The sequence below is a fragment of the Corella eumyota genome, chromosome 6 (genome assembly GCF_963082875.1).
Source record: "Corella eumyota chromosome 6, kaCorEumy4.1, whole genome shotgun sequence".
Classification (NCBI taxonomy): domain Eukaryota; kingdom Metazoa; phylum Chordata; class Ascidiacea; order Phlebobranchia; family Corellidae; genus Corella; species Corella eumyota.
Window position 1 is genome coordinate 6,837,477 of NC_137495.1, and position 23,480 is coordinate 6,860,956.

Consider the following 23,480-nt stretch of genomic DNA (forward strand, 5'->3'; position numbering starts at 1 on the left):
ACAAATAGAAATTAAAGGACAACATTTCCAAGGAAGCGTCGTAAATTTACATGAAGATGAAAACACATTAATTTTGGTCGGGCTTTTTAATTTGTTTCTACTGTAACGTCTGGGCAGAGGCTTTTAAAGTAAACCCAATACACCTCGCGCATTCCGAACGGCGTTTATCTGATACCGTATGTCTATATAAGCTATGGAGAATTACGACTACGCGGTTTGTTAAAAGCAACCCGAAACCGAGCAATTTTGAACCAAATTTTAAAATACAATTTTGAGATCATAATCGCCACGAAAGGAATTTGGTTTTGCTACGTGACCCTTCACAATGTTATTTGTTTGTGCATTGCATTAAATTAGAATCTCACTTATCACATTATGGGATATACATGCTTATACCATCCTATACTAAAAGCCTCGGCAGCCGAGAAAAATTGCTCGCAGCCCGTCGGCCGTAACATCAAAGACAAAGCCTCCGTCGACTAGAAGTCGACCAATCAAACTTTATCATAATAAACAGCGAAGTTTGATTTAATTAGTTGAGCCTTGCGATGCAGGAGGTCCCTCTCAATCGGTTTCCACAGCTCTTTAAGGGTACATTTAACTCTATGAGTTGAACTTTGATCAATGGATCCAAAGCAAGTAATAGGTGATTTACGGCGCTTTATGGGTACAACCACCACGGCCACAGCTAACGTCGTATAATAGACCAACGTGCAGAGGCTGCTCAATAAATTAATGGTTATTACTTTTGCATGTGGTCGTAGGTTTACGACCAGGCAACAATGCTTTATACGTCAATACTTTTTTCCAGCCATCCCAATTATTTTAAAAGAAGGACAAGTGTAAAAAAAACATTTGAAGGCTGTTAACTCAGCTTTCTTATTGCAAATGTAAACAAAGAGATTGATATTGGCCAATGTTTAGGCTAAACCTAAAAACCTGGCTTAAGAGTAGAAGATGCAGCAACCTAAAGCTTGCAGCCCGATGCCATGACCTGCATACCACACTACCGGACTTAAATAAAGTCGAATTTAAATGACACATATTGCCCTCGTCTGCCACTAACGGTTGAATTGACTTTCACGTTAAAACAACACGTAAAGTGATAATAACCTGTCGCTCCGCATCCAACGACACATATGTAATTGAGTTGGATTGTTGCTTAAAACTAAGTGCAGGCCCACTCGGCATTCAGCGCAGATCCAATAGAAGCTCAAAATGGCGTGAAATTCCGAAAGCTGTGCCGCGCATTTTTTGTAAACATTTTATTGCTAATAGAACAGACAGCTTTCGATTGTTATTTTTTTTGGAGATTCCCCCCAATTTATGTCGGCGCTCAACCGCGCCATAAATTAACCCCTAACCCCTACTAAACACGGGGTTATCGCGCAGTATAAACATTGCTTTAATGGTAAAAAAACGCGTCCCCGATTTGGGGGTCTGTGGTTTTGTAATTTACCAACGGATTGATTTTTGCGGCCAATTAGGAGAAATAAATTGTGGGGTTTAATTGTTTAGAACAACAAATCATCAAATCGCGAAAACAGAACACTTATATTTAGAATTCCCATAATCGGCGTTTGCTTTGTTTTGTTAGGGCCTTACGTAAACTCCCTTTGTCTGACACTTCGGCCTTTGACAGCTGGCTCCTGCGGGCCAAAGAGGACTTCCATCCGGCAGGATCAAGGCCGATTTCTCGATCTCGCGTGTCAGGCGAGTTGACTTAGCGAGCAACCTACAACAACGTCCTTTATACATTCGTTTACGTAAACTACCTTTGTTGAGTTAAGGACCCATTTGAATCGAACCCCCGCGTTGACAGCGGGAACGCCTCGCGACAATGAAGCTCAAGCGTTGTTTATTATTACGTCATAAACGAACGAATCTCCCCCGGAGTGTTTAGTCGTAAAGATTATGGGAAACAAATCGAGAACGCCAAGTTATAGGCTTTTCGCACGCCATTAACACCGCTGTTGATTAAACACTCGAAGCCAACAATGTATCACGGCCAGATTAGGTTTATTACCGTTCCTTTGTTTGCCTTGTGTACGAATCCAAAAAAACACGCGCGATTAATGTAGTGGTTTATATTACTTCTTTCATTTTCGTGGCATACGCGATAAGATTAATACTTGTGTAAATCGAAGATATGCTTAGAAGTCGAGTGTATGTGAGATATATCTTTGCTGTAATGACTCTACAAAAAATCTTCACAAATTCTGTAATTGAAAATCATATAAAAAGTTTTACTTGGAACTGGCCGGCAGCGTTTTATAGTGGTAAAAACACTTGCTACGCTACTATGAGGTCATGGGTTCAATCCCCACTGCTCTCATGCTGTAGCGCCTTTGAGTAAGGCGATATAAATGGCATGAACTCTTGCTGCTAAAGGCAACTTGAGACTGGGTCGGAGTAACTAATGTTACTATATGTTTAGGTCGCGCATTCGACCTTCCACATCGGGGATAAAGATAAATACAAAAAAAAACTCTTAATAAAAATTCAAGAATTGTTTTAATTGCATGTAAGTTTATATGTAGAGGTCCGTAAGTGTTATATACTGGTTATGGCATAACAACGAGCTTAAAGTCAGAGTAGCACCAATGCTACGCTGTTATCCCTTGAGCCCGGCGTTTACGGGTAGCCTAACAACAATACAACAGCACATTTTCCCCAATAAAAATAATAAAAACCCATCGTCTTAATGTAATAAAAAAAACTTTATAAAAAAACATATAAATTTTACAGATATAAACAGATACATACTCTATAAATAAATAGCAAACACATTACCGAATTTCGAAATATTTGTTATCAATTTAAGGCCCTAACATCGACACGGTTAAATCGAAGATTTAGAGTTTTATAAAAAAGATAAACATGATTTTCCGTTTGATAACGCTACCTATTGTGTTTGCTTGTTTTTTTACACAAACTGACAAACACCATGGCCAAAAGAATTCGTGATTTTATCGAAAGTAAATAAATAAAGAGCAGCACAACATCTGAAGTGCAAACAAAATAACCTTTCCTATTTGATTGACATATTATTTGTTTAATATACTTTGTAAATTTTCTGGGTAAGTTTGTATGAAATTGCTCATGGTAAAAAATGCTGTCCAGTGATGTTATCATATATTGGAAGAGATCATGTTTTGGCCAAAAATAGATTCTCCAATACGTTTGTATATAATTAAAGTATTTGTATATCTGACTCATTAGCTGCGTTAATAGGATACGTTTACAAGTTTAACGAGGTATTAATAACATCCAGTCTTAATGGATGTACCCTTTAAGCAGCGAGATGGATAAATATACATATGACAGGGTTCAAAAATGGAAGCATTAGGGGGCAAAGGGTTGGGGAATGTATCTAACCCTTGTATTAGCGAGGTTTATAGTACGGTTTATTTGTTTTAAGCGTAACTTAAAAGCCACAGTGTGTTTATTTTTTTCGTTAAAGAAGCCTGTTCTCCTATAGACTATGATCATTTCATCTTCTGATATCCAAACAAGATATGCTCGGACCTCCATTACGGATCAATATAATTCTCCAAATCGTTACAGCCCAATCGCGCTCTTGATCTGGTAGATTAGAAACTCTAGTAAGCCAGCAAGTCGTGTAAACAACGCCAGGCCCAAAACCCAACAATCTTACAACTTTTCCTTAATGGATTTGCGGTGTAACAACCGGCGACGTGTAAATTAGTAGGAGAAAGATTTTTTTTTAATTTTGTTATCAGAATTTTTTTTTGCTCGTCCGAGTTTGAGTTATGGAACGTGCGTAATGACCGCCAAAAGTTAATCCCCGATATTTGTAAGCCTAAAATTGAAGTCACGCTTGCCTTTTCTTATTTTAATGACCAGCAGATAAAAGTCTTTAATGTTTGTGTTCGCGATTAATCTTAATTAAGCTATAAAAACATATCTGTCTAAAATTAGAACTTTTAAGCTATTATTGTCCATTTAAATACAAAAATGACTCGACTTATGCAAATAAAGTAAAAGAAAACAAGATAAAATCAGATATTCTATGTTTAACCACTTACAACATAACATGATAAAGCAATTTTTTTTTTATATATCTTTATCCTCGATGTTGGAAAGTCGAATGCGCGACTTAAACATAGAGTAACATCAGTTACTCCGACCCAGTCTCGAGTTGACTGTGGCAGTTTGGGACATTTTAGATTATAATTGCCCGATAATTATGCTGCTCACTAAAAGCTGGCTCAGCAGAGTTCATACCGTGTATAGGGTCTTACTCAAGGGCGCTACAGCATGAGACCAGTCGGGATTGAACCCACGACCTCATGAGTGGTAAGCAAGTGTTCTTGCCACTAAATTACGCTGCCATTGTTAAAATATATAAGCTATTACCGTTATAAAAGGATATATAATCAGCATCTTTTATAATACCTTTTAGTTTTCACTACGAAAACAAAATTAATTAAAAAAATAAACTATATTTAAAAAAAATTAATTATAATTATAACCGAATACAAAACGCAATTGAACTGAAAAAGAAATAGCATTTCTCTATGCCAAAGAGTAAATATTGCAACTGGAGAACAAATATATCACCCACTGAGCCCATTAGCGAAAGATATACCGCACGATAACATCTGAACAAGTGTATATTGTAATTAAGATAATTATGTGGCCGGCACCGTTTATGTTTTGGCAAGTGGTGCGCATGCAAAAATACCCAAAGAATGTGTAGGGAGAATCGGGCACAGAAAATTGTTATTCAATATTTTCTGAAGAATTTGGTATGTTGGCAAAAAGGGGACCTTTATGTAACTTTTTTTTGCAAAAAAACACTTTAGGCTGGCATGTAATTTTTAAAAAATTTTTCAGGCTGTTTAACCGAAAATTCTTCAGTTTACATGATGGGTGTTTTACCGAAAAATAAATTTCATAAAACGTAATTTTACCGACAAAAAACAATTTTAAAGGTATATTCTTTTAGCCCTACCCTTTACTGGAAAATACCAATCAACTTTGGGAAAAAATCAGTAAAAAAGTTGTTCTGAATTTTCGGTATTCGGAAATATGGCCACTCAGTAATACGGATTTCGGTTATATGGTCAGGTATGAAGTACTGTATAAATAACATACTAAAATTGAATGGCATATAGAGCAATACAATAACCACAAAATCACATAACCCCAATTCAAAATACTTTTGTTGATACGACCTGTCGCCAAACGAATCCAAATTGAAAGTCAAATAAAAAAAACTCTTTCGACGAAATTGGATTGATCAAGGGGTTTTAATTGTAAGAGTTACTGTGTGCCTCGGTGTCAATCTTTTAACTAATTAAGGCTTTAAACAAATACAGACCTAACCACAGCCTTAATTAGCAATTTAATTCGAGTAGGTGGCTTTGATAATCAAATGTATGAAATCACAGAATAAATACCAAAAAACACCTTGAACATTGGCCGTGGTAACGTAAGAGTAAGAATTGTACCATGATAAGCTATACTGTGTTATTTATATTTACACGCGCCACTTAAATAAAATCACGAATATATTTTTTCATAAATATTTGTTTATTTTCCCTTGTCTTGAAAGAAGAGATTTCACGGCTTATCACATAGGATCATATAAGCCTCCGTCATTTTTGGATATTTCAAACCCGGTACTTTGCCAATGCCATCTGTTTATATCTATCTATAAAGATACTGTTTTCGGCAATAAATTTCGCTAATAAATCGTTGAAAAAATCAGTCACAACATGTGATTAGGATCGAAATAGCAAATGACGAAATCTATAGATAAGCTTTAAAGTACTTCAGTAAAGAAACTGTAATACTACCACTTTGAAGTTTAGACGTAGCGCAAGTGCAAGCGTGTTTTTTCGAACGAATGCATGACACTGCATATGATAAATATAAGAGGTTGCGGATGCATTTTCACAAACAAATGACGGGCAATCTTCATGCATGTGCGCTTTAACATGTAGCCTGCTGGTTAAGGAACATTTTGACAGATAACATACATAAGCCCTTGATCGCCACAACCAATCTTAAATGGGCATTGATTATATATTTAATAAGGGAAATAAATAATTTTTAGAACTTAAAATGCCCTTATATTTACCACACGCGTTACGTTTATTAGGCATAGCTTTGCGGCTTTCTGCGGTACACAATTATCCCTGTAAAAAACGCTTTATTTATGTTAAAGCGGTTAAGCCGTTTCGGCAAACACTGACAAATTATAATATACCATTACCAGAGTGATTACATTTAAGTTTCAAATTACAAAAAAACTTTGAAAACGTGACTTTTATAATATTGTTTTTGCTGTCGAAAGTAAATGTTAAAAAGTGGAAAGCATTCCGACATTTTTTCATTACCAGTCAACCCTGAAATAAAATGTGTAACCCGACGACAAACATATTTCAAAACGATGAAAAGTTGTCGTCAGTTTTCGAACCCAACACCCCGAACTGTCAACTAAACACGTGTTAGGGTTATTCATCATAGCAAAGTTTGAAATTCAATGCCGCTTGAAAACAGATACAAAGACAAGAAAACCCATAACTGAACATATGACGTCACGAGTAGTCAGATGACTTGCACTCTGTTAACGCAGGGTTATCTGCCCATCTTAAGATCGATGTAATGCGTGGTCACGTGATCAGGCAGCACACGCGTGACGATTTGCATGCACTAATATGAAGGTATAAATAAAATTTAATTTTAAATTCTAATTTAACAAAATTATTGTTTCGGCGATAAAATGGCAGCGTGGTGTAGTGGTAAGAACACTTGCTACACCACCTTGAGATCGTGGGTTCAATCCCTTCTACTCTCATGCTGTAGCGCCTTTAAGTAAGGCGCTATAAACCCCTGCTGAGCCAGCACTCAATCAGCAGCATTTTTTTTTTTTTTTTTGGGCAATTATAATCTATATAATATCCCAAAATGCTAAAGCCAAATCGAGACTGGGTCAGAAGCAACTGATACATGTTTAGGTCGCGCGTTCGACCTTCCCACATCGAGGATAAATATATATACAAAAACTGCAGAGTTTTTCGTGCACACAGATTGTCAATATGCCTTTTTAAATATAGATTAAATTATCGAATTTCAGAACCAAAATGCAGTTAAAACACACTTTGTTATTATCATCATTAATTCGACCGAACTTTCATTCTAGTTTTCCTTAAATAGACGCTTTTTGTGAGCAAATTATTGTATATAAATATCAACAAAAAAAATTATCATAAAGAAATTTATTGAATAGTATATTTCATAATTAGTAGACCAACACTAAAAAAGTTTGGCAGTGGAAAATCATCGAAATTGCAACCCTAGCGCAATCTCGTGGCAGTGTTTTACTAAAGCAAAACAATCAAAATACGATTCACGCCATTGGTCCAAATGAACCGTGCATATTTTATAAAATGCACGATGTCGAACCGCGGCGATGCAAAGTCAGACCTCAGCGAGATACGGGTGTGAGCATGGCCTCGAGACTGACTTGAGTGCGCTTGAGTTGAGCAATAAGATGTCGGAGTGGATCGTTTTGCGACATCACAGAGTTAAGCTCGACTAAATAAACGGCCAAAACATCGAGCGAGCGGTTCACGAAATGCCGCCTGCAAAAAATAAATAAAATGTTAAGGTCACGTGATAAAAAATGCCGGACCAATTTTAACAACAACATAAAAAAATGGTTTAACCATTTAATACTCGGTTAACCAACCTAAGCAAAAACTAGGATTTAATAACGGAGCGTCATTTTAACAACGAAACAAAAAAGAAACTAATATAGTTACGAGTCATACAAAGTTACCACAAAAAACTTAAAGTCAACAATATTAAGTATATCAAATCAAAAATCATGATTTTGCCCTTGACATTGGTCGACCGCGCAATTTAGCCTACTCATTATTATGAGAAGAGTCCTGTGATGATTCGGCAACTAATTCGCTCGACGAAATGACGCCGTGTTTGCAGACCCAATCAAATTGAAATAAAGTCTCCATTAAAAAGTCATTAAAACGGCGATTAATTGGCACGGTGTGTATGCAAACAGTCCCCGGCAAAGTTATAGACTTGGCCTCGTTAAGCGCAGGTGTTGTTTCAACACGTGTGGTCGCGTGTAAAGCATACGCCGAGTTGACCTCGTGTTTTATAGCGTAAAACAACTAAGGTTAGCGACCGCATTAAATTCTATGATTATTAGACCACAAAAATATATATAGATGCAATAACTTAATACTAATAAATTTTTACTAGACCGCGTAAAATTACGATATTTAAAATATGATATAGGTTAGTACACCTAATTATACATTGCATAGATACCTGAAAAAAAAACACATAAACCAATTTAATTAAACCCAAAATAAAGTTTTAATCGATTTGATAAAATTGACATGAATAATGACTTTAGCGAGGATCATATACAATAGTTAAGTAAATGTATATATATTAATATCGAATTAAATTTAAATAACGCAAGTAGAAAGTGATTAAATAAATTTATAACCAGGTACGTAAAATGCATTTATAAAACACGTAATAAACGTACACTTATAAACGGTACCGGCAGTGTGGTGTAGTGGTAAGAACACTTGCTACACCACCATGAGGTCGTGGGTTCAATCCCCACTGATCTCATGCTGTTGCGCCCTTGGGTAAGGTGCTATAAATTCCTGCTGAGCCAGCACTTAAACAGCAGCATAATTACCGGGCAATTATAGTCTCTATATAATATCCCAAACTGCCACAGGCAACTCGAGACTGGGTCGGAGTAATTGATGTTACTGTATGTTTAGGTCGCGCATTTGACCTTCCCACATCGAGGATAAAGATATATACAAAAAAAACGAACCGCTCGCCTATACATATAACATGCAGATATACAACCCAGACCAAAAATTAGCAAGCAATATGCTACCTGCTTTGCGAGGAGGGGACATATTTCGTGGGTTCCGTTAAAAAACAATTAAACAGCTGGTTAACCACTTCGACCACGTGATATGGTTGTTTGTAGGACTCCCAGCAGGGTAGCTAATAAAAAATAAGAAAGTTGGTGGGTTTGATTATTAGGTAAGTAAACTGGCCGTAAATTTAAAAAAGTGGTATCACACTTTTAAAATCCAAATCGTAAATTTGTTTTCTTTAAATTCCAAAAATAAAAATTGACCACCAAAAAAATTGAGATATTTTAATTTTTCTAAACAAATATGCCGATGTGAATTCATATACTAAATACTTAAAAACGTTTTTTTTATGACTCAAACTTACCTTTTGCAAGTGTAATTTTGAGTACGAGTTGAGTAAGTCGCTTAACAGACATCCAGAGTCGAGAAGACTGACGAAGATTGAGTCCTTTTTCCAATTTCTTCCGCACGAAATTTTCTCCAGAAACGAAATCAGAAATTCTTGAAAATCAAAAAGAATTAGAACATTTACAATTTATGCAAAATGGCGGCATTTTTTTTTTTTTTGTTACGTTTTTTACCGTAATTTTTAAGATGATAAATTTCATATTAATAAATCCGGTAGTGTGGTTAAGCGGTCATGGCGGCGGACTACAAGCCGAAAGGTTTCGGGTTCGAGCCGCACCATTGCCACACTATTCGCCCTTGAGCCCGGTGTTTACGGATAGCTAAAACACGTCACAATACCACACCCCTACCCAATATAAAAACCTATCACTTTAATGTGATATGGAAAAAAAATATATCCGTTACATACCAACGGGAAAATATCTAGATGCGATATAGCGTCTTCCCATGGTAGCAATCTTCATTTGAAGCATCCCCACTAGGTTGTGATCCTGAGCAATAGACAGTTTCGAAAGCTCTAAAATATCACACAGAGTTATTAAAAATTCTTAAATATTTTATCAAAGTCCAGGAAAAATCCTACCGTGTTCTATTATATTCTGCCAGAGAGCTTCGACTAACGCAGAGTCCTGCAGGCCGGCGCAATTCACAATCGCAAGCTTACATTCCGCCAGTTGAAAGGGTTCCGCAAACTCACTATACAACTAAACAGACAAAAAAATGATTGTTCTTAGTACTTGTAAGAAGGCCTATTTTTTGGCCCAAACATAGGGTAATATTTGCTGCCCGATTTTGTCTTGAATTAACTTTGGCAGGCGTTTTAAATAAATAACCCGCCGATTGATTTTGGCTTTAAAATAGTTCATATATTTCTTATTTCACGACACAAAAAATAAAGCCAGTGGTAGTCAAACCAAGGACGCCAAGTAGTCAAGTAAGTGTACTAACAACTACACCGAGTAGTTCGTGCTAGTAAATTCTGCCTGTTTAATTTGAATTTTAATGGCGAATAAATTGCTATACTTACAATGTTAACGTCCATGAGTTGTGAGTTAAGTTTGTCAACGGCCTCGTGTTCGTTCAACTCTTGAAGTTGCTCCAAAGTCTCCAGTTGAATTTGAGCAACCTGTCAATGAAAAAAAATTACAAAAAATTAAATAGAATTAAAATTTGGGAAAATTTAAGTTAAAGTCAAAATTTATCCAAATAAATAAAAAGTATGTCGAAAATAATTTAAAAATACAAACCTCCAATTTTTCTTCAAGGTCGTGTAGCAGCTGCCCTCCGGTGGACGTTTCCATAGCAACAGTCGTTACGCTTTTTGCGTTCATTTTCGCACGACATAAGTACTCGACACGCTTCGTCAGGTTGCGATCTTGTCTGAAACCCCAAAAAATAAAAGTAAGAGAATATTACCCCACTACAAATACCCCCTCATTCTTAGTTAAGTTCAGTTACCCAGGTTTTTCTGCCAGAATAAGTAGTATGGCAGCAGCATTAGCATGTTGACTATTCCGTTCGTAATATTTCCACAAAAGGTCGTTACATTCTGAGGTTGGTTGATTGTCTTGCAAAGTCAACCTTTTTAGAAATGTTTCAATAAATGGTGAAGTCACCTTCGAAAAATAATAGAAAAAAATTATGCTTTTGTTAAGTATATCTTTTGCCTAATTGTCCTATAAGCTCTCTTAGTATAACAACCTTTAAAAGTTGAGTGTTGAGTTGTTTTCCAACCATCCAGTCATATAGAGTAACATGAAGTAATTCGTCATTCGACTGTAGGGCTCTTTGCAGGCACTCTTCAGCCTCAAAAAACAAAACAAAATATTCAATGCCAAAAATTAATAAACATTGAAAAAAAAATTAGTCAAAATGTTCGTTGGTAATTTGGCTTCGCCACATGAGGTCTTAGGTTCGATCCCACTGCTCTCACGCTGTAGCGCCTCTGAGTAAAGAGCTATAAAAGGTATGAACTTCTGCTGAGCCAACATTTAATCAGCAGCTTAATTATTGGAAAATTATATTTGAAAATGTCTCAAACTGCCAAAGACAACTCAAGACTGGGTTGCGATAACGGATGTTACTCTAAGTTTAGGTCGTGAAATCAACTTAAATAAATATGTAAAAATTTCTTACATATTGCTGAGCTTCCTCAGGTTGTAACCCCGCTACCCCAGAAACGGTTGACCCAGGGGTTGATCTGGGGGGTCCAGGTTGTGCTGGAACACTTGGGGCTTGTGGATGACTCTCGGCGGCGATCAGAAGCTCGTTTAACATCTCGGTGACAAACTTGTAACACTCAGTCCTGTACATAAAAAAGTGTATTTGAGTTTAGTGTATGTGTACAATACAGGGTACGAATTAACGTTTAAAAAACGATTCGCTAAAAATGAGGTCGCATTTTTAAAGTAATTATTAGGTTCAAGTCATAATCTTCGTTTTTTTGTAACACTTGACGCGTTGCGTGGCATTTTTAAAACGTAACTTATTGTTAAACAATCGTTAAGAATATTTTGCGCGAAAAACGAGAAATTTTTGATTCTTTTAAGGCTGTGTTATGCATTTAAAAAATTGCGCAACAACTGAACGATCTCGGGAGCGAAATTTACGCCTTGCCAAAACATGGAAAGTTTTTGTTATTAAATGCCCTATAGTAACCTACATTTACGCAGGATTATGAAGATGTAATTAAATTAGTGTGAAACCGGTGTAAAATAGATCGTAAAAATATACACGAGAGTTTTATCACTGCCTGAACCTTTTTTGGTTGATTCGCTATTTCTAATATATTTGTAAAAAAACGATTCGCTAATTTTAAAAAACGATTCGCTTTTAGCGAATAGCGACCCGTTATTTCGTTCCCTGCAATATGTTTAAAATATACAGAGTTGAATGAATATCAAACGGTTGTCAAGGGGATTTCATTGACCAAATACACATATGTGTATTCTGAATCGGCGAGGGCTGGGTTTAATTTAAAGGACCTTTTGTTCTAGTTAATGCCCATTTAATATACAATTCTATTTAATTCATTTGATATAATTTGACCCAGTATATTTTGTAGGTTAGGTACCCTAAATGTAATTGGAAAAAAAGTAATATTTCATTACATTTACATGCTATTCTTTTTTAGGCTTACACTTTAAACCTAATTTTCTGTGTCTGTTTTATGATACCTTACAACTATTTACACTAAACTGAGATAGTAATTTCAGAAATTTAACTACACCAAAAACAAATCAATTTAAATTGACTTACCTAGCTAGAAAGGCTTTTGTGAAATCTTGATCAACCTCAGGATCAGTGTCTGTGAATCTTGATTGATATAATTTTAAGGCTAAATTATCAGGATCTCTCTTTAATGCTGCTTGCATGCACAGCTCCACTGCACCAGTGTAAAATCCAACTTGAAATTTAAAAAAAATATTTAGAAATAAAAAATAATATCAAAAAGTGATTGCAATTTAATAAAATTCAAATGCAGTGTGGTGTACTATGGAATCTGAAACTAGAAGCTTTGTGTTCAATTCCCACCGCTGCTAAGTTAAAACATATCTAGATAATTTGTTAATATTTCTTTACAACACTACCATTCTACAAAATTAAATGTATCTAAAATTTATTAAAAAAAAACCTTTAAAAAAATAAAGCTACGGATCGTGGTGCACTAGTAAATTAATACGTAAATTTCATAGTTACAAGTTGTGTTCTATTAAAACAATTAAAAAGCAGTCTGTAGGGCAGACAATTGACTAGTTACACTAATGTGCTTTATTTTATTTTCATAACCTCTTTATACCTGCTTGAAATTGTTGGATAACGATTGGTAAATTAACTGTTTTTGAAACTTGTTGGAACAATCTTGCCGCTTCTTTTAGTTGTTCGTTTCTTTGAGCTGGAGGGCTTGCTCGAGCACAACTCAACAACTCACTCGCCTGAGATAAAATTTAAGTTTTCAGTAATGTTATAACAAAAAGCCTTAACTATTGTTAAGTTAACATAAAAAAAATTTTTTAGAAATCATTTTCTCTATGGTAACTAACCACAAAAACAAAATATTTTTGAAGAAATAAACATTTCCTTAAAAATCAAAATTGGAAACTGATATAAACCCAAAATTTAGGTCAATATTTTTACAGAAATATAATGGCATTATGAAAAGAGATATAAGGGACCTAAACATTAAGTAACATCAGTTACTTCGACCCAGTCTCGAGTTGCCTGTGGCAGTTTTGGATATTATAGAAACTATAATTGCCCGGTACTTATGCTGCTGATTAAGTGCTGGCTTAGCAGGAGTTTATACCGCTAATAGCGCCTTACTTAAGGGTGCTACAGCATGAGAGCAGTGGAGATTGAACCCACAACCTCATGGTGATGTAGCAAGTGGTCTTACCACTACACCACGCTGCCGGTCAATGTGGGTATGGTCAGGAATTGTATTACCCAGAGTTGTTAGTAAACAAAAAATAATACAAACATTCACCTTGGAACAGATAGCATCATCTGGTGAATAAATAGAAGGACAAATCTCTCGCAGTTGAGCACTGAGGGCATCTATGGCTGAATTGTCATCAATGTATTTCTCAACTAGCACTGACAGCAATGCACTACATAGCTGCAAAATACCAAATATTATATCACAATATACTTTTTATGTGTTTATAATATACTTTATATCGTACTATAATGAATACTTCATTTTATGTATTATTTATGTATTTATAATATGCTCTACATCGTACTATAATGAATACTTTTTTTACATGTTATTTATGTATTTAAAATATACTTTATATCATACTATAATGAATACTTTATATCATACTATAATAAATACTTTATTTTATGTGTTATTTATGTGTTTATACTATATATTATACTATACTGTATACTTTACCTAATATGTTACTTATAAAATAAAAATATAAGCAAAACTAATATTTAAAGATGAAATTACAGAAAATTTTACTAATTATTTCTTTGGTTATAATGAATAAATTGTTTTCCAACTTACATAGTTAAATACTGATATATGGTTTTTTAATTAAAAAAAAAAAAAAACTTACTGCGTTTCCGTTTAGAACAAAATCTTGAAAACATATAATCTTTAACTGATCTTGAAATTGCTGCAAAAACAGATTATAAAAAAAGGTTTAAAAATTAACGGTGCAAATAGTGGCTAAAAATGGTGATATAAAATTAACTAAAAGTTGCATATATTTTTATCCTCGATGTGGGAAGGTCGAATGCGCGACTTAAACATAGAGTAACATCAGTTACCAGTTTTAAGTTCCTGAGGCAGTTTAGGATATTATAGATTATAATTGCCCAATAATTATGCTGCTGATTAAGTGCTGTCTCAGCAGGAGTTCGTACCGCTTATAGCGCCTTACTTAAGGGCGCCACAGCATGAGTTCAGTGGGGATTGAACCCACGACCTCATGTGTGGTGTAGCAAGTTTTTTTACCACTACACCACGCTGCCGGTTTAATATATAAAAAGGTTGTTTAAAAATAAAAGTTTCAGTTGATTTTTGGCCTGGCAGAAATTCATACAAGTAATAGTGCCTTACTTAAGATACTACAACACAAAAGATATAAGCTGCGACCGAAAAAAAGTAGTATTAAACCAATTTTATCTAAACAAAAAAAGGTATATGTATTTTGCAAATACCTTAGCTAAGGATTGGAAGATGGAATGAATTTGGTGATGCAAAAGAAGTCTCCATAAACCTAACACTTGAATGGTTTTGTCTGTTAACTCAAATAACTTCTCCATATACGACAACTCAGCCTTTGCCTGATTAACTAAAAGCAACAAATTATCAGAAGAAAAAAATTAAAAATGCTATAAATAAGAAGCAATTTTTGGGTCACGTATGTTGTCTGGCTCTAGACAAAACAACAGGCCGTTTACTATAGAAGAGAATCGGTAATCCGTAGATGATAATTCCATCGCACCGTAATCTAGACGAGAGAATTTAGGAGGGCTGTAGTGTAATATCTAGCTCGAACCATAATCCGTAGGTGATAATTCTCTCGCACCGTAATCCAGACGAAAGAATTCAGGAGAGCCAGAGTGTAATTATGTTTTGTCTAAAACTGGACAACTTACGTGATCCCATTTTTTTGTTATTAAACAATTTAAAACAAAAAAAAAATTTTTACTCATTATTCTTCTTTGCATCTCGATATGCACAGCGTTATCTGACCTCCCATAACCTCTCTGTTGACCCAATGACCTCGTACGATCATGACCATGTGACATGTGATCTCTAAAAAATTGAAATTATTAATGGTATTAAATACAATATTATCTATGAAAAATGGTTCCATGACATTTAACCCCCTATTTTCGGCCTTTACATTTAAACTACTTTATTTAAACCCCTTACAACCTAACCCCTTTAATCTGAACCCCCAAATATAAAAAAACTACATCTAAACCCCTAAATCTGCACCTCCAAAGTATAAAATACTACATTTAAACCCCATGTATCTAATCCTTTTATCTGAACCCCAAATATACCCTTCATATAAACCCTCAACATTTGAACCCTTTATCTAAATTCCTTACAGCTGAACCTCTATAATTTAAAAAGTAGTAATATGGGATTGTAATTGGTTAGATATAGAAAATAAATAAATAAACATAAAACAAATATATTAGTTACCTCATCATAGGTACTGGTCTCAGACAAAATTTCTCCACAAAATTTTTAAAGTTGTTTAGTTCCTCCAATATTAAGCCAATCACTTCTACATCTACTCTTCCCATGACCTAGTAATATTTAAATTTAAAAAGGTAATACCTATGCAATTTAAATGGTCTTGAATATATTTAAAAAATAAATTTTATACAATTTTTAAGACCATTGTTAATGGATTTAATTGGAATTTAAAATGCAAAACCAATATTTACAATTATTAGCCATAAGAAATGCTCAATGAAATTTTAAAACAACATTAAAAGTAAGAATTTTTTAATACACAAAAAAAGCTAGGTATAGACACTTTATTTATTAAAACAAGTTTTGGGTAAAAAGCAATCAAATTCTGTTACAAATCATTTTTTTTCAAAAAAAAAACTTACAAATGACTTTTGTTTCCCAGATTCGGTTACAACATATTCTTCAACAAGTCTACCCTCCCATAAGGGTCTCAACAGTCTCGAAAACATTTTATAAACTCCATGTTGTCTCTCAGAGTAATAAAACATGGTTGGGTCAACTGCATAAATTAATAAAATTAATAAATTGACATACTAAATTAAAAAGCATAAATTAATTATCTTAATATGACAGCATTTCATAACACTAGTTGATAAGTAGTCTTATGATCGGCATTTTATTGTCATAACATGGTCGCAACTTTCAACTAATATTTGCCAATAATAATTTACCTGCGCACCACAAATGGCAGTTTATTTTATTTTGTAGGCCTATAAAATGACAAACTTAAATATCGTCCACTAAGCTCCATTAAATATAATATTTAGCAGGGAACGAAATAACGGGTTGCTATTCGCTAAAAGCGAATCGTTTTTTAAAATAAGCGAATCGTTTTTTACAAATATATTAGAAATAGCGAATCAACCAAAAAAGGTTCAGGCAGTGATAGAACTCTCGTGTATATTTTTACGATCTATTTTACACCGGTTTCACACTAATTTAATTACATCATCATAATCCTGCGTAAATGTAGGTTACTATAGGTCATTTAATAACAATAACTTTCCATGTTTTGGCAATGCGTGAATTTCGCTCCCGAGATCGTTCAGTTGTTGCGCAAGTTTTTAAATGCATAACACAGCCTTAAAAGAATTAAAAATGTCTCGTTTTTCGTGCAAAATATTCTTAACGATTGTTTAACAATAAGTTACATTTTAAAAATGCCACGCAACGCGTCAAGTGTTACAAAAAAACGAAGATTATGACTTGAACCTAATAATTACTCTAAAAATGCGACCTCACTTTTAGCGAATCTTTTTTTAAACGTTAATTCGTACCCTGTATAGATGACAACATTTTAAAACATAAAATACAAAAATTAGCAATTAGCTTATAAATAAAACGCTTTAACTACACAGACAAGAAAAAAAAATTATGTTTCTTACCAGGCTGTTGTGCGACTTGTGCTTGTTGTTGATTAGGTGATGTCGCAGGGTAGTTGAATGTTGTGCTTGATTGTGGCATGTATCCTGGCATTGGAGTGCTTACAATGGGCACTAAAGTAAACACAAAATTGTTAGGTTTAGAATAACACATAAATTGTATTTATTACTGAGCAATACAAGTATATCAACACTTGAAAAATAAAAAAATGAATTATACTAAAGTATGGGATGCGGAAAAACAATAGGACAAAAATTCACCGAATGCAGAAAAGGGGTGAATTTCTATACTTTGCCTGCATTATTTTTTTCAATTTATAGTGTGGAGACTCGACATTATACTTGGTCTTTAAAGTCAATCCTGCTGGATTTCTCGCCCTTTAAAGGCAAGAGATGGTGTGGTATCAACTTTAAAGTGGCAAAATCTCTTCTGTTTTAAAGTTGATTCCGGTCCTACTTGGTCTTTAAGGTCGATCAAATATCATCCCTTAGCCTTAAAAAACTATGATGTGGAATCGACTTTAATTTAAAAAATCTTTCCACAACCCGCAGCCAGGTACAACAATTTTCTCCCAACCAGCATTTAGACTTTAAATACCCTTCTAAATGATTTGGCGTATTCCATTTTTTAGTAATGTTTAAAAAATTTTTAAAACTTACGACCGCCTGGTGACTTTAACACAGTTTGTCCCAACATGGTTTGTTTTTGTTGTTGGGTAGCAATCGGGGACATGGGTTCCATGGGTAAACCCCCTTGAAGCAAAGAAGTTTCCTTAGCTGAGTGGGTTAAACTTCCGTGAAAGGTAAAAACAGCTACAGCCCGCTCGGCGAGATATCGATCCATAGCCATGGTTGTCGTGGCAATGATAATACAACAACAGGCAGCTTCACCATTCTTAAAAAGTGAACAAAATACAAAATTAAAATTTAATATATCTATTTTTTTTGTATATATCTTTATTCTTTATTCTCGATGTGGAAAAGGGATATTATAGAGATTATAATTACCCGATAATTATGCTACTGATTAAATGCTGGCTCAGCAGGAGTTCATACCGTTTATAGCGCCTTACTTAAGGGCGCTAAAGCATAAGAGCAGAAGGAGTTGAACCTACAACCTCATGATGGTGTAGCAAGTGTTCTTACCACTACACCACGCTGCCGGTCATATATAATATTTTCAAAAAAACAACATAAAAAATTTTACGTACAAGAATTTATCCTTCTAAAAAAATATCAGGCAACTAAACAGTATATAGTGATCATTTTTTGAACAAAAAAAAATCTGGGATCTAGGGCATCTGATACAAATACAGTATAATACATTTTATATTAATGCTATAAACTTACATTATATAACTTAAAAAATGAGGCAAAATTTTCCGATTCCGGATCGTTTGTTTTTTCTAACAAAACTCGAAGCTGGTCAACCGGCCTTAACTTGGTAAACATATGACAACCCTGAAAAATTAGTTTTTTGTCTTTATTAAAATGTATTTGGTTGTTAAATTTTTAAAAAGTAGTCGATTCTACGATCGAAATTTTAATTGTCGTAATATGGTCGCAACTCTTAACTAATTTTTGCCCGTAATAATTTACCCGCACACCACAAATGGCAGTTTTTTTTGTTTTTTACAGGACTATAAATTGGACATTTATATATAATATCATCCACTAAGCTCCAGTACATATAGCTTATGCCAAATTTTTTAAAAATTTTTATTTGTTTCAAAATATTACATATATACTTTAAAGAATTTACCTGTGAAGTGATGATAACATATTCTGAAGGTTTTTGGGCATGTTGTAGCACATGAATGGGCGGGTCAGGGGGAAGCACCTGTAGGGGTCCAGCCGGAAGGGCTGCAATGTTTAGAGCTGAAAAAATAGAGGGAATCTCAGAAATTGCCCAAGACCGCCCGTCCAAGGCAAAATTAACCTAAAATCAAAAAATATTAAAATAAAAAATAAAAAATATATTTAGGTATTTCTGGTTAGGTTTTTAGTAACAAAACAATTTATTTTATCTTTTTACAATACCTGTGTTTCTTTTAACAGCCTTTCAAATGCAAACATGTCTTGATTTATACACCACAGTGTACCATCATCGCCGTTTGTAGAAGCCAGTAATAAAGAACCTAAAAAATCAAGAAAATTAAAATAAAAAAAACAATTTTTAAACCAAATAGTAAATAAATAATAGAATAAATAATCTTCATTACCTAAACAGCTTCTAATTCTAAAAATTAAAAAAAAAAATTTACCGGAATTATAGTACGCAGAATGAACCGAAGTCGGTCTTTGAACTTGGGAAGTAGAAAAACCAGGAGGTAACCTGACATGCACCAGATGGAGACCAGTAGGTCTGGTTCCTGTTGGTAGATTGGTATTTGGCGTGGTGGTCGTTGATTGACAGGTAATAAAATATAATCGAACACCTGCAGAAAACAAAAATTTTTTAGATAAAAAAAAACAACTTTTTTAAATAAAATTTAATTTTTTTTTGCTAAAAAGTAGATCTACCTGCTTGCGTAACAGCAACCAAATGCAGATATCTTGATTCCCTTAATGTTATAGGAGAAATATAAATAATATCGCTTAAGTTGGATGGTTCGATGCCAGTTGCTATGTCCTTTGACCTACGCTGTATTGTGTTTAATCTAAGATGGGCTACACAGCTAAGTGAGTTGCCATCAGAACCCAAGTCATAAACCTAGAATAAGAATTAATAAACGAGTTTACTGACAAAGGGACAATGTAGAACTATAAACTAATTACTGATATTTTTAGACACAACTATAAAAAATGTAGTGCGTTTTAAGTATAGCATCAGGAAACAATTTTTTTTAAATTTTTAAATAGCCTATTGCTATTACATACAGATTTTTGGTAGGAACAATAACTTTTGTTTTAACTTTTTTTTACAATAACTTTTGTTTATTTTTTTTACCGACAAAGTTCCATTTTCACTTTTGGTGTACAAAATATTCCTAGTGTCATCCACAGAAATTTGACTAATTGCATCTTGAAAAAAATAATATTTCGGTAAATAAATGCAAAAATAAATAAACAATTTAAAAACCCAACTCTTAAAATAAATATTTAGACAACAAGGATTTTGGACAAAAAAAGTTTTTTTTAAGCTTTTTTATGATATACCTTCTTCATTGAGCCATACATTAACAACAGAGGGCAGTAGAAACGAAAATCTACTTCGAGAATGATTTATTTTTGAACATTTTCTACTAAACCAGCCACTCCCTGCCTAAAAGTACAACAAAATTCAGATAAAAATAGAATTAATTTTTACCTAGTCGCAATCAAAAAAATACAAACATGTAAATAATATTAATATATAAATAAAATAAAAAAATAAAAATATGTATATGTTGTATGTGAGATTAATTAAAATATAAAAATGAAGATTTTTAAATACACTAACAGCTTGTAATTTTTATAGGCCTGTACTAGTGCTTGCCTTACAGTTTACTATTTAAAAAGTGTAAAATGATCTCAAATATCATTCGCTCATAATATTTACCAGCATACCACAAACATACACAAATGTAATGTCTATTATGGTCTGTTATATATAAATAGACATTAGTAAAATTTTCAAATTTTAAATAAAATCTTCCGAACCTGGTAAACAATTTCATACAAACAGCCATCTTTTCCTGCAGTGAATATCCTTCCATTACTTGTACCCACTGTGTGCATTAGATATGTGGTGTCAGAAGATATTGAGAATAAAGGGTCAGGCAGTAGATGCATTTCATTATTAACATCTAAAAATTAAATGCTTAGATTGTTCACATAAATATGTATATATTATATAAGCAAAAATTAACAAAAATCAGCTTCATTAACCTTATGGCTTTAATGAACATCAAAATATAAAAGAATTTTTAAATATTAAAATGTTATCAGAATTTTTGCTGCTATGCACTGCTACTAACCGTCTTCAGCAAAGCTAACTCCAAGAAGAACTATGTCAAGTGGTGTTGTTAGGACGAGAAGGAATTTAATCTGATCACGAAAAATGCCTAAAAATTAAAAACATATGAATATAATAAATTCACATATAGCCCATATATTGGAAAGCTATTTTACATTTTAAAGCATAGGCTATATCCTTAAAACAAATGTAAATTAAAATAAAGGGTGCCAGTAACGAAATAAAGATCAAGTTTTCACAGTGAAAAGAAATCAAGAATAACTATTGTTTTAATATTAAATTTTATTTTTATATTTAGATTTTTTATTATAAAATTTTATAAAAATCAGCAAATTTTTACCTGGCTTAGGTTGTACTAGGGCAACACTCAAAATAGTTTCTGATAACCCGTCAAAGTAAGCAAGGTCATCGCCATCAGCATACCTCCATACAAAAATATCAGAATCGACAGTTAACCATGCTCTTCCTATCTCTGGAAATATGCCGATAATGCAATTGCACTGCATATCTAATTATGTTAAATTGTATGGTTAAGGAAAGGTTTAAATATAAAGCACTATACATTGTACACTTGATATTTATATATATATTTTTTTGTATATCTTTTTCCTTGATGTGGAAAGGTTGAACACAATCTAAACATAGAGTAACATCAGTTACTCCGACCCAGTCTCAAGTTGCCTTTATCAGTTTGAGACATTATATGGATTATAATTGCTCGGTAATTATACTGCTGATTAAGTGTTGGTTCAGCAGGAGTTCATACTGTTTAAAGAGCCTTACTCAAGGGCGCTACAGCATGACAGCAGTGGGGATTGAACCCCGACCTCATGACAGTGTAGCAAGTGTTCTCACCTCGACACCATGCTGCCGGCCCAATCTACATATTATATATAAACCGTTAAAGTTTTTAAAATTTTGTCTAATTTAAATATTTAGAAATCGTTTAAGGATACGTCCAAATTGTTCCATAAGCTCAGGTGGAAGAGGCATCCTTCGTACATCTGAGATCAAAGGAAGTCCATCAGATGCAGGGTAATCTTCAACTCGTAGACCACTGCATACTCCAGAGTCTAGAGAAACACAAATTTTACATTAAGTTACTTGAAATTGTTACTAGTGTAAATTTCTGGCATAGAAAATTTGGGTTCTGCATAATTTGTTGCCATGACATTAATTCTTTTTATAACTCCTTACAAACACAGAAATGAAATATTCTTACACATCGAAGTGACTTGTAGTTTTTCGCATAAATCCACACTATCTCGATCCAGTTGAATATTCTTTTTTATCTTTGCGCTGGCCTCAGCAATACTGCCACACAGTGGTGGATCAACCTCTCGGTTGTCCAAGGTAGGTACAGGCATCATCCGGTTAATTAACAGGAATCCTTTCTTAATATTTTAGATATTATTTTGTTAATTGTCAGAAAAATTGTAGAAATTTATTCAAAATTCAATAAATCTACAAAAAATGTAAATAATTACTAAGTACAGTTAGAATATACAGTCAATCCAGCAGTTTTAATAAGTCAGATAACTAAACACAAAATGTTGTTGTGTGTTTGTCAAAAAAAAGTAACAAATAAAAAAATACAGAAATAACACGTGCAAAAAACGCATTTTAAAAAAACTCATGCCATATCACCATTTTTAAGCTAAACTGAATAATTTTGCCTTAGTTTAAACCTGAGTTTTTTCTCAACGTAAAACATAAGTAATACTAAATAACAAAGAAAGATAGGGCTTTAAATTGGGAAGATATCCCTTCCGCAAAATATATATAACCGCGGCATTTTGTTTAAAACATAGATGACAACGCAACAACGCTTTTGACTACTTCGTGAAGCAGTGACTCTTGCCTGGCGTAAAATTGTTTTTTTTTTTACAAACTGCAAATCAATAAGATTTGCAAGAATAAACCAAAAATATTTTTAAAAATGTTTCGTTAAATATTTTTTTAAAATCGATTGCCTATTAAATAAAATATTTTTGCGGCAAATCATTACCAAAACGTGGTGTAATAGTAACAAATTTTCACGCATGCGCATTACGTCTAAATACGAATAAAAACGTTAAGTGTAGTATGCA

At 33.7% G+C, this 23,480-nt stretch overlaps 1 protein-coding gene across 1 annotated transcript; it reads right to left on the minus strand.

Annotated features, from left to right (window-relative positions):
• Positions 1 to 7,235: 7,235 nt before the first annotated feature.
• On the minus strand, positions 7,236 to 22,848 carry LOC145754546 (nuclear pore complex protein Nup155-like). The gene is made up of 32 exons (XM_082570619.1): positions 22,613 to 22,848; positions 22,347 to 22,463; positions 21,731 to 21,898; positions 21,392 to 21,478; positions 21,075 to 21,220; positions 20,592 to 20,697; positions 20,383 to 20,456; positions 19,956 to 20,145; positions 19,697 to 19,870; positions 19,473 to 19,570; positions 19,195 to 19,371; positions 18,783 to 18,893; positions 18,093 to 18,327; positions 17,436 to 17,546; positions 16,413 to 16,549; positions 15,994 to 16,100; positions 15,488 to 15,594; positions 14,994 to 15,127; positions 14,387 to 14,446; positions 13,804 to 13,935; positions 13,117 to 13,252; positions 12,576 to 12,723; positions 11,454 to 11,622; positions 11,019 to 11,123; positions 10,776 to 10,933; positions 10,565 to 10,697; positions 10,345 to 10,443; positions 9,901 to 10,021; positions 9,727 to 9,834; positions 9,274 to 9,410; positions 8,924 to 9,036; positions 7,236 to 7,616 (listed from the first exon to the last, which is right to left on the minus strand). The coding sequence occupies exons 1-32, from the start codon at positions 22,758 to 22,760 to the stop codon at positions 7,460 to 7,462; spliced, it is 4,203 nt and encodes a 1,400-aa protein (XP_082426745.1). The 5' UTR covers positions 22,761 to 22,848; the 3' UTR covers positions 7,236 to 7,459.
• Positions 22,849 to 23,480: the final 632 nt, after the last annotated feature.

What these genes read in the sequence shown, in the direction of transcription:
- LOC145754546 (XM_082570619.1), bottom strand. Translation starts at nt 22,760, where the DNA reads ATGATGCCTGTACCTACCTTGGACAACCGAGAGGTTGATCCACCACTG. An exon ending in TGTATGGCTCAATGAAGAAG is followed by an intron (nt 20,457 to 20,591) that starts GTATATCATAAA and finishes ATTTTTTTCAAG; the next exon opens with ATGCAATTAGTCAAATTTCT. An exon ending in CATTTTTTAAGTTATATAAT is followed by an intron (nt 18,328 to 18,782) that starts GTAAGTTTATAG and finishes TCACTTTTTAAG; the next exon opens with AATGGTGAAGCTGCCTGTTG.